We start from the raw sequence: 11,872 nt of genomic DNA, 5'->3' as shown, positions 1-11,872 counted from the left end.
TAAAATCATGGACAGATCACGGGCCGTGAATTTTTGTTTACTGCTCATAATCTGTTCGTGACTTTTACTAAAAATACCCGTAAGGCAGGCTATGTTTTAGTCACATCACACAAACAGGTGCGCGAGATTAAGGCAATAGCAGAATTTTTGTTCAGCGATATAGGTGAGCGAGGGTGCTACTAAGACAGTCAAACTCACCTGGATTGGCACCCAATGTTCCTATAACTCCATTGGTCACACAAGAAACTTCTAACATGATCTGTATGAATCTATAAAGTTAGAAGCCATTCTCAGCTTGGAGAAAAGTAGTTGGCCAAAAAGTAGTTAAGCAACACAACAACAAAAATGATACTGGTTCATCTTAGGAATATTGTGAGGCATGAGGCAAACAGATGAATCGCTCCAACCACCCAAGAAATGCACTGATTCGAATGAAATATAAATTAAATAAATGAAGGGAGCTCTGATGGTACAAAATTGTTATTATGAGGTTTACAGTGCTCAGACAGACTCTGATTCAGGAAAGCAGCCATGTTCAGGAGAAAACTTCAGTTCATGCTTAAAGTCAAGATATCCTGAATAGGGATGGACTTAATCAGGTGCTTAAATACTTTCCTGAATCAGGACCATATTGCAATGGTAAACATGACATCAAAAGCTTGAGACATAGGTAGATGACAGGCATGGAGGGGAGATCTGTCAGTTGTTTGTTTCAGGACTCCAGCTCTCTTTTTTTGTAAATAAAGAAAATAAATTGTCCGGGGGGATGGGAAGATGGATTTCCCCTAGAAGAATCATTATTCTCTTCACCTTCCAACGCCCTCCAGGCTCCTGAAAGCTGCCCAAGGAGATGACAATCTTAGCAAAGCCATGGTTCTTGGGAAGGGGGCATTATCCTAGGCTGTGTCTTCATTAATGATTTTCAGGAAGTCACCAGGGACAGTGTGAGAGGTGGAGCTTTCCGAAACAACACTAACGAGAAGGTTAGTCAATTGGCAGGTGAAAAGGTAGAACTTATTTATCCTCACAATCCAAGTGAAAAACAAAAACCACAGCAAACAGGAATTACCGAGAGTACAACAGACATTCAGAAACCAACTTGGCCCTGCTTGTGCTAAGCAGCTCCAGACTTAGAAATATCCAGATCCTTTTGTACCAAAAAAGTGAGAGCCCACATGATACTGAAGGTTTTATTTTTTCATAAAATGGACTTTGAACATGGCCAATGTGTTCTGTAAATCTTGCTGGTATGAAGCCTCCACATTGATGTGAAACCATCACACAAATATTATGATCACAAAGAGAATGATCAGGATAAAAAACGTTTTGCAAAGAGGTTCCTGGAAAGTGCAGTGGACCTTACCAGCACTAGTTGTCATCATAACATCACTACAGATCACAACATTGCAACAACACTGGGTGAAGCTCAGGATGACAAAGTCAGGGTCAACTGGTAAAAGTGTCTCCACCAGGACAGCCTTTAAATTACATCACTGTCATTTTTATCAAAGTTGTTAATATGCAGTTAGCATGTACCAAAAATGATGAGTTCTTAATAAAGCTGGTACTTTCACAATGCTTCATGCCCATTTAGGATACCTCAATAAGTTACTTAAAAGGTTAAAAAAACAAAAGGCTTCTGAATAAATTTGTGCATCAACTGACTTGACCAAAAAAACCCAAAACCCACCATTAACAAAAAACTCGAATGTAATGTAATGCACAGATGCTCTTGTTTTTTTAAAACAGTTAACATTCCAGCTTTGCAGGGCATGTTAAAACATCCTGTTCAGTCAAAGAACAATTCAAACTGGCCTTATTTATTAGAGAAATTTCATTGCTGCCCTTTGCAAAAGTAAACTCCGGGACGCCGGCACAAGAATTATTAGTGCCATATGTTTCTGAATAAGTTTCCTTCGAGGAGTTCAAAAATGCAGCTCTCTCACAAGTCAGGCTGTTCACATCCCTGAATTCATCCGGTGTGTCTGATCTGAAAGAAGCCTTCTGCACTGACCTGTCTGCTGGACAGGTATGAAAACGTGTCTTAGACACTGGGATGTATGAAGAGAGGTCAGTGCTTTCATCTTCAGCAGACCTGGAACACGCATGAGTGCCCTGGAAACCCATTCTACATGTCCCAACAAGATCATCCTTCCACTTCTTAATTGCTTCCTTCTGCTCCTCAGGGTTCAGTCTGTCAAGGTGCTTGGCTCTCAACACTGGAGATGGAAACAATGCCCCTTGAAGAACTCTGAACAAGTATCTAGAATATAAACAGGGTTTTACAGTAAGCCATTCAGAAGCAGATTCAAGCTCTTCTCAGCAATGCTAAAGGACCAAACAGGAGCATGCAGGGAAAGGAGAGGAGGCATCACTCCTATCACCCAGGCTGCAGTGATTGCCCTGTAATCCCAAAGCTGCAGTAGCCCCTGCAGCAATGACCTTTAGGCTTGCACACATAAATAAGTGTGCCTGCAGTTTTGCAAGAGAACAGGTTATTAGGACCAAGATTTTTAAAAGTGATCACTGATTTCAGTGCCACAGTTTTTTGCGTGTTGGACGTGACACCCCTTAGGCTCTGGTTGTCAGAGACAGTGTGTACTTGCACTGCAGCTGAAGCCAGTGGGAGCCGCAGGCTCTCAGTAGTGCTGAAAATCAGGCCCTGCGGGTCTCAAAACAATAACAGTCTGTTCTGGCAACTCTGCTGAAACTTCTGGCAGTGGGAGATTGAAAGTGACTCAAAAAACCTTATTTATAAAAAGTCTAAAAACTTTGCATTTAGTCTATCATGAAAAATCAGCCACTCCTAAAACCAGAACCCTTACGTTTCACTCACTAGTTTGTTTGCTTTAAAATAGCCAATGTGTTGAAAGCATTCTCCTGCCTTAGCTCATTATTGCTACAGAAAAAAGTCACTTTGGGGATTTGATTTTTAAATTAATTTAGGAGGGAAAGCAAGTGGCTAGTGGCACCATCTGGAGCCAGGCACAGTGCGGAAGGGATTATGTGGGCTTTACTGATACAACTCAGCCCAGGCCTACAGTACCACCATCAGCTGGTTTAGTTGCAAGGTCTGAGCCAAGGTTGAAAACCAGAGTGATATGTTTATGTCCTAAAGCAAAATGTGTATCCTATGTATGCAGTGCCCCAACCCACAATTGGGAGGGACAAGTTGTACATTCCACAGCAGTAATCTCCTAATAACTTTTAGGAATCCACAGAGATTTTTTGAATGTTTTGTCCATTTACAAAAATCCTGGGTTCAAGCTTTTTTAAAAAAAAGAAAGAAAACATTTGAAAAAAAAAAAAAACTGTTTCAGTAATAAAAACAGGCCCATAAATAGCTTCTCTATGGCATGTACATGATTTGCTCTGCCGTCTTATATAACTTCTTTGGATATAAATTCTGATCTTTGAAAAGTGATTAAGATAAATTATTGACTTAAACATGAGAAACAGGATTTAGATTAAGTCATTACAGCAATTTTATACTTGTTTAAATTTAACTGGAGAAGATCCCAATTAACATTTCCTGGCATACATATGGGCTCATTTATGCTTGCACTACCAGGCTGTGCAATTTTATATGTTCAAAAAGACAATACCACACCACAGAGATTTATAGTATCATAGCCACAATGAAAACCAGAGCCGGTTAATACTAGTGGTTATAAAACAATAAAGTACCTCGGTAGAAGAGCAACACAAGTAGTAATGATGCAAACCAGATAAAACACTGGGTCTGTCATGTGCTTTTCCATGATCCAATAGGGATTTGATGGTGGATTACAGGTTTTGCAGATTGCTCCAAAAGTCAGTACGAAGACAAAGTAAAATAAAATGCTACCTATCATAACAGCCATGTGTATCCAAGTCTATAATGTGGAAAGGAGGGACAGGGGAAACAAGACAAGAATCAGAGATTCAGGATTAAAGTTATTACAAACAGAAAAGTGTATACCTGCATGTGTGTACGCGCGCGGATGGAGACACACACACACACACACACACACACACACACACACACACACACACAGTCTTGAACTGAAGTAAATCTAAATCAGTTCAAACAGACAGCATTCTCTTGATTTTAGATCAAATATTCCCAGGGAGAAGGGTTTCTTCCCTCTCTAGTTGACAGGAAACACAGCCATATAATTTAAATTCTTCCCCCCCTCAACCTTTTTTTATTTTTGTCTATTAAATATACAATTCATGATACCGTGGTACAAGACTTTTTAATGCTTCAGATGACCGCATTACTCATAAGCATCAGAGTAGGCCTTTACAAACAAGCAGGAACAAAATCTTCACATGATACCGCTACACAGTTTGATTTAAACACAGAATAACTGTATATTTGTCTTGGATTTCTTTTGTTCAGCGATATTTGTTTTGCAATAGAGAGTACATTAGTTACTAAGAAAATAATCTGTTGCTGGTCCAACAGCTTGCTGACATCTCTAAAATGTCAAAAGAAGTTCATTTGTGCCATTCAGAGAATGGAGACATTAATATCATCCATAGTTTGCTAAACAAAGGGATTTTTGTGATGGTTGTCGTGCCCTCCAAATCCAAGATAAAAAGGCTTGGCTTATACACACAGATCTTTCAGCCAAAAGACTTTAGAATACAGCTTGACATTCCATCTACTGTGAAACAACTCAAGAATGAAACTGTCTTTTTTATTTATTTTTCTGCATTGAGTAAACACCCACCATCCTACATCCTCCAACTTTAAACAGGATGATTACATTTTTCTCACTATTTTACCCTTATTTGTTTAAAAAGGAATTAAATTAATCCAATCGAATTGGAATACTATCTATTGTTATCTTATGGCATAAAACAGCTCCTTTTATTCCGGCAGGGAAGACACCTTTGAATTGTTCATCTTGGCTACAAACTGTTTATCGGTTCCCAGCATTCAAAACCAGCATTCCCCATTTGTTGTTTCTGAAAATCAAGCCTTAGGAACTGATAAAGGGAGGGTCTCTGTTTTCCCCTTTGCAAAACTAAACGTACAGCACCAAAGCAACGGAAGCTATTAAGAGCAGGATTATTTTGTTATTTATTAACAATACTGGTGGCAGAGCTTGCTTGCCTTACTCATGTGAGTAATCCCGTTGGCTCCAATGGGCTAGTTATAGGAGTACTTACTGCTCACATGAGTAAAACGATCAGCATTCCACCCTTAATATATTTATTTGCTTTCATATATAGAGTTCTTCCCTTGTTTAGTTTTAATGAGAGTTGTATACACACACTGGGGAAAGAATATACCCTTTAGAATGCATGAAGAACATTCTTACCAAAGTTTTGCTCTCAATCAGGAGGTGCAGTAATATTATGAAGAGTGCTGCTGTGTTTAACGGGTTTCCAAAAGAAAAGATGTCTATGTCAGAACCACGATAAGTCTGCAAAGTAAGAGACACGCTAATTGATATATTCTATGCATATAGTCCTAATATTTTGCCATATCACATTCCACTGGGATACAAACAGCTGCAATACGGGATCAATTTACGTATGCAAAATTCAAAATGGGTCCAATAATTATCTTCAATTTTAACAGTGCATGAGAAAGTGCAACCAAAAACCCTTAGATTTAAAAACCACATCAGCAAATTAGAGAAAATGACAAGTGTATTAATACAATTCAAATCCAGTACTTACAAAGTAAGGCACAAAAAAGCAAACCAGGCTTTGGTAAAAAGCATCCAGCAAGGTGATCCAGAAAGTTGGAGGTGAATATACCTGAAGAGGAAACACAGGAGGTACCATTGCCTCAGTGAAATGAACAAATCCCAGCAGCCTCAGCAGTAATACATTTCTGACTCTGGGAAAACTAAATTCCTATCGTCACGTATAATCATCTTGTTTGCTCAAGCGCTTGGCAGCTCTACTTACTGCACTTTAAAATGCTATTTTAAGACGATACAGACAGTGAGCCCCTCTAGGGCTAGCAAACTCCTAACCAATATCCCACATGTTAACATTGCACAAAAAGGAGACATTTATTGGTTGTCTATATGGGAAAATCAACTAAAATAGCTCTTACATAGCTTATTTTGATCAATTTCCCCATATAGACAAGCCCATAGTGAGATGGTCATGGTAAAAATGAGAGAGCTCATTGTAGGCATACAACTAATTACCAGAGATTATACCAAGAACGGGATGTGGACCTTGGTGTTGCAGCAGGCTCTGCTAGCACATCCCCAGGACCACGTGGAGTCCCATTAATCTTGGCGAGACGTCTCTTGGGCATAGGGGGCTGCAATAGCAGATGCAGGACCTGGATCATAGTTTGTAAACCCCTGGGGTCAGACACACAGTTGTCTTCTGCATTTTGTACAGGGCTGAGCACTGAAAGATCTGTCCTTTGAAGAATGTAAGCTATAGCATGTACAATATAAAAATCAACCCACTAGTGCAATATTGTGATGCAATTATTTTATAAAACATTTCCACTTGTTTTTACATTGTGCCTTTCACTCCGAATGCCTGCCTCAATGCACTTCATAGCAAGAGATAAAGGGAAATACAATTTAACAATGGTTCCAGAAGAGACAGCAAGGCAAAATGGTAAAACAGGACAAAAATTAGACCAAAATTTTGTTCAAAAGCTATTGTGTTAAGCGGTAATCATTACCCCCATGCTAGGCTGAAGGGAGGAGGAAGATTTGGAGGTAACTGGGAAAAGGTGGAGAGATTCAGCATCTCAGAGGGAGGAAGGCCAAATCTTGAGGTTCTTCCAGAGATGTATTTAGTCGAATCTCTGACTTGCAAGCCACAGACTCGCAGCTACGGCCTGCATATGGAGGCTTCACAAGCATCTCATTTTGATAGATCATATGGTTTTGCAAACTTTATTACTTTATAAACCAAGTGATGCAAAATACGAAAAGTGAAACTGAACAAGTTTTGGGAGGTAGATACCCCTCCCCCTACAACGCCAAATTTATATTTATTAAACTCCCTGCCCTGCTCACCTCACCACCTTTTTTCCCCTTCTAAAGAAGCAGTGGGCTACAGCAAGGATCTACAGCTGATGTTAGGTCATCAGCACGGTGCATGCTGGAGCATTTTTTAGACTAGGAGCCATTAATCTGGTGATGTCGGCTGTTGAGAGGCCTACAATGGTCAGGAAATGGTGAGTTTTAGGCTCAGAGTATGCTGAATGCCCCTCTAAGCCTGCTATTGCTATTGTATCAGCAAAAGTCACTAGAATATGGTACTTTACTTCCCTCAAAATTCATACGAGTAAAAACTTTGCTACATCTCATGCTGAGCAAAGCAGAAATCAGTGAAAGGCTGAATGAGTTGCCTCGTTTTAACTTTAAAACTATCTTTTTTCAGACTAACGTGATTGCTAATTTTAAACATGTCGTTAAAGTTTTCCTGCTTCATTGCAGGCACACACGAAATATACAGAAGGGAAGTGCGAGAGGGAGGAAGCAGTGAAGTCCAGGACAGCAGGAACCAGGAGGAAAGGAACCCAGAATGATGGGATTTAGCTGAAGATGGTCTCACATGGTGCAGTAAATTCTACTCTGTTCAGGTTCTTGCACTGTGCTCATCACTGTGGTAGCTGAGCCCTTCAATGACACTGAAGTACAGGTACCTTAGTTTCTAGAGATCTTGTGGACAGCTGTCTCTCAACCATTGTAAACTGGGCATTAGCCAATACAGAACATACTGGTAACAGAATATTCATCTAGCTCACAGCCTCAGCCAGAGCGCTCCTCTTTCCTACCCACCTCACAAGACAGCAAGAGGCCTGACTAATGACCTCTGAAAAATAGCTTTTAGTTGCATGTCCCCTCCAGATGGTTTAAGACAGGAAAGGTGTTTTTAACTGATGAGGAGCATGCAGCAGAGAAAAAAACCTGAAACCAATTTTGAGGGTCTCAATCTGCCTCAGACCAAGGATTCTTTAACGTACCTGAGACTTCTGACCAGTCACATAAAGCTCGGGTAGCTGCATGAGGATCTCTGCAGAGATATCTTTGTCAAGAATGCCATAAATGATGGGCGGCACCGAAGTGAAGAGGAGGTTGAAGAAAATCAAAACCCAATAGTCGGTCATGGATGTTCCCGAAAACCCACAAAAGAACTGGTACCAGAACAGGAGGTTTACATAGGCCTAACAATTCAAAGACAAAAGAACAAACCAAAGCCCACAGCTGAGCATTATGCAAGCTCAGGAAAAAGAGGACAGATCTTATCTCTGTATTGTTACAGGTGGTCTGCAGGAAATGAAATATACACTTGCTTTCCATACAAATATGCCCCGACACTGCACTTAAAATATAATTTTACCGGTAAATGTCTTAGTATTTCAAAACCCATTGTCCAGATGCGTAACTCATTCAAATATTCCCCTTGTCACTGCCTCCCAGTAATGACTACAGATAGCTTTTTAAATAAAACAGATAAAGCTTAAGTGATTTTAAATGAATCTGGAGCAGTGAACTCATCCAAGGCAGATGGACAGGCTCAGCCCTCTGTCAAAAGAGCTTGAAAGTTGAGTCCCTTAACGCTTGTCTTTTATTTCTGACAATTATGCATTTATTCTACTGTCTCCACCTTCAAAAGCCACAAGGAAAACCAAGCAAGAATAGGTAACCAAATCGCACCCACTCACAAACTGAGAACCTTTTCCCAGATACTCTGTAGCTACATACCACATTCTTGTAGAAAAAATAAAGGATCATGTTGGCCAGCCTGGTGTAGCACCAGTGACCATGGACAAGCAGCAGCTTGCTGAGGTGTTTGAACTGCGAAATTGCGAAGTCACTCGCCATCACAGCCTGCAACACACACAAAGAAAGAGTTGTTATACCTGAACAGTTAAAATACCAGATGTGATGTGCATCAAATGCAGACAAATGAGTGGGGCATTTATATTATATTGCTACTATTTATTGTTCATACGGACTAAGGTAGCACCCAGTGCTCTGTTCATCTCAGAGCCCCTACATGCTAGAGGCTGCACAAACACAACTCTGACTAACATCTCAGATGTAGGAGGCCAAGCTCTGCCTTCATGTACATCAAGGCCAACTTCATGTGGGCTCCGTGTGTTGGCCAGGAACAACAGGGAGAGTTGGAGGAACAGGGTGCTCAGTAACAAGCAATAGGCTCCCTCGTCCAAAAGCACAAGCCCCTGCAGCGCTCAGCCTCTGATTGCTCCTGGAAAAGCACTCGGGCTTGGGAGTGAGCTCAGAACACAAGCTGGTCCCTTCTGTGGCAACGTATTGTGTAGCCTCTAAACCTCAAAGCTGAACCCTGATTCTATTTCAATCTGAGTCCGGTTTGATTTGCAGCGTTTTTTTGTCTCCACTACCTGCATGCCTTCTTGGCCTGAGAGTCCCACTCCGGTATCAGCCACTTGGATCATACTGACGTCATTGGCACCATCACCTTCCAGGGAGGGCAGGGGGGAGGGAGGGAGAGGAAGAAGATAATCTTAGTTGGAACACAATGTGGAGGTAGCTCTGCTGGCTAATGTAGTCTACACGGAGATGGCAAGAGGAGACAAAGCTATCAGAACACTGCCCAGAATACTAAGAATTATTGTTCTAACCAACACTGTAAACTATGGAATACCCCATGAATAGAAAGCTAGTAACGGGAAGCAGTGGATTTTACAGGAAAATAGTGCCCAATGGATGTTCGCGGTTACATTTTTCAGAAACTCGCCGATACCTTCGGACAGCAGAACTGGGATCTTTGTTAACTCTAGCTCTACGTGAAAGAGACTGGACCATTTCCTGCCTCTCCCACACATAGACTCATAGACTTTAAGGTCAGAAGGGACCATTATGATCATCTGGTCTGACCCCCTGCATGCTGCAGGCCACAAAACTGTCCCTACCCCTTCCCTGGACTCTGCTGTTGAAGTCCCCAATCCTGTGTTTTAGTGACTTCAATCGGCAGAGACCCTCCTGCTAGCGATCCCTGCCCCATGCTGCGGAGGAAGGCGAAAAACCTCCAGAGGCTCAGCCAATCTACCCTGGAGGAAAATTCCTTCCCGACCCCAAATATGGCGATCAGTAAGACCCCGAGCATGTAGGCAAGAGTCTCTAGCCTGACCCCTGTTAGCCATTATACTATTTACCTACCATTGCTTGGTATTCCTTGGCTACTATGTTTTACCATTAAACCATTCCCTCCATAAACTTATCTAACTTAAACTTAAAACCAGACAGGTCCGTCGCCCCCACCGTTTCCCTCGGAAGACCGTTCCAATATTTCACCCCTCTGACGGTCAGAAACCTTCGTCTAATTTCAAGCCTGAACTTCCCCACGGCCAGTTTATATCCATTCGTTCTCGTGTCCACATTAGTACTAAGCTGGAATAATTCCTCTCCCTTCCTTGTATTTATCCCTCTGATATATTTAAAGATAGCAATCATATCCTCCCTCAGCCTTCGTTTTGTCAGACTAAACAACCCAAGCTCCTCTAGTCTCCTTTCATACGACAGGTTTTCCATTCCTCTGATCATCCTAGTCGCCCTTCTCTGTACCCGTTCCAGTTTGAGTTCATCTTTTTTAAACATGGGAGACCAGAACTGCACACAGTACTCCAAATGAGGTCTCACCAGCGCCTTATACAACGGAAGCAGGACCTCCTTATCCCTACTAGATATACCTCGCCTAATGCATCCCAAGACCGCATTGGCTTTTTTCACCGCCACGTCACATTGTCGACTCAGTCATCCTGCGGTCTACAAGGACCCCTAGGTCCTTCTCCTCTTCCGTTACTTCTAACCAATGCGTCCCCAACTTGTAACTAAAATTGTTATTAGTCATCCCCAAATGCATCACCTTACACTTTTCACTATTAAATTTCATCCTATTTCTGATACTCCAATGGGATATTTGTGATAGAGAATGGCAGAAAAACTCCCCTCACGTACCTCTTAAAAAAATGAACTGATAAAGTACCAGAGAAAGCATCAGTATTACTGTTATTGCAAGCCTAGGAAGAAAGGCTTCCAGTAACTAATTTAAGGGCCAAATTCACTGGCAGTATTGACTCAGTGGAGTTACACCAGTTTATGCCAGAAATGAATTTGGCCCAAGGTAGTTCATCTCTTCCATGGGTAAAACGTATAAGAGACAGCAACAAAAATATTAAAAATAGCTCCTCTTTTTTCCAGGGAGCAGAAATAACCAAGCTCGCAGCTGGGGCGGAGACTCACCTACGGCTAGTGTCATCACTTTCAACCTGTTTCGCACCAGTTTGACCACTTCACTTTTCTGCAGGGGCGTTGCTCTGCAGCAGACCACAGCCCGGCACCTCTCCGTGAGTTCCAGGAAGATACTTTGCAGGCTCTCGTGCAGGGCATATTCTAAAGTCTTTCCATCAATAACCAGGCTGGCACTGAACTCTGGAGCTTGGGTGGAGGGAGCAGGAAAGACGCTCGCAAGTTTGGAGTTGTGATTTTTTTTGGCATACATACTTTTTTGGATGTCTTCTAAAATAGCGTTCATCAACAATGCACAGGTGTCCTTGTGTAAGGCAAAAAGAAAGGATGTTACATCAGACTATCTTCTGCCCTGACCTCAATTGGCTCTCCAGCTCTATTGTTTTTTAAAATTACAGCTGGACAGAGTTTGCTGTCTGCAGAGAAGGCCAGTTCAACCTTGTTTAAGCAGACTGGTGTGGATTTTGCACTAACCAGGAAAATATTTACTGGACTATTATGTGAGTAATGACCATTAAGAATTCTGTAATATAAAATCAGGCTTATGAGTTATGAGTCTTTTGCTCTCTTAATTTGTTTAGTTTGGAATGGAAACCCAGGGATACCTTTCAAATCCAGGTTAAAGGTGACCTGCAAAGCCTTCCAAAAAAATT

The 11,872-nt window shown here is 41.5% G+C and overlaps 1 protein-coding gene across 3 annotated transcripts in view; it reads right to left on the bottom strand.

Moving 5' to 3' along the window:
• Nucleotides 1-1,176: 1,176 nt before the first annotated feature.
• Nucleotides 1,177-11,872, bottom strand: part of ATP10D (ATPase phospholipid transporting 10D (putative)) — a 95,767-nt gene continuing 85,071 nt past the window's right edge. For all 3 annotated transcript variants that reach the window (XM_054029064.1, XM_054029065.1, XM_054029066.1), the window contains exons 16-23: nt 11,214-11,523; nt 9,353-9,429; nt 8,691-8,816; nt 7,949-8,149; nt 5,677-5,757; nt 5,313-5,417; nt 3,688-3,875; nt 1,177-2,263 (exon numbers count right to left, since the gene is read on the bottom strand). In XM_054029064.1, the coding sequence (XP_053885039.1) occupies nt 1,750-2,263; nt 3,688-3,875; nt 5,313-5,417; nt 5,677-5,757; nt 7,949-8,149; nt 8,691-8,816; nt 9,353-9,429; nt 11,214-11,523 (1,602 nt within the window). In that variant the 3' untranslated portion in view covers nt 1,177-1,749. The remainder of the gene's footprint in view (nt 2,264-3,687; nt 3,876-5,312; nt 5,418-5,676; nt 5,758-7,948; nt 8,150-8,690; nt 8,817-9,352; nt 9,430-11,213; nt 11,524-11,872) is intronic.

The sequence above is a fragment of the Malaclemys terrapin genome, chromosome 5 (assembly GCF_027887155.1).
Source record: "Malaclemys terrapin pileata isolate rMalTer1 chromosome 5, rMalTer1.hap1, whole genome shotgun sequence".
In the NCBI taxonomy this organism is placed as follows: domain Eukaryota; kingdom Metazoa; phylum Chordata; order Testudines; family Emydidae; genus Malaclemys; species Malaclemys terrapin.
Note: the sequence above shows the minus strand (reverse complement) of the source record. Positions and strands in the feature narration are given on the sequence as shown.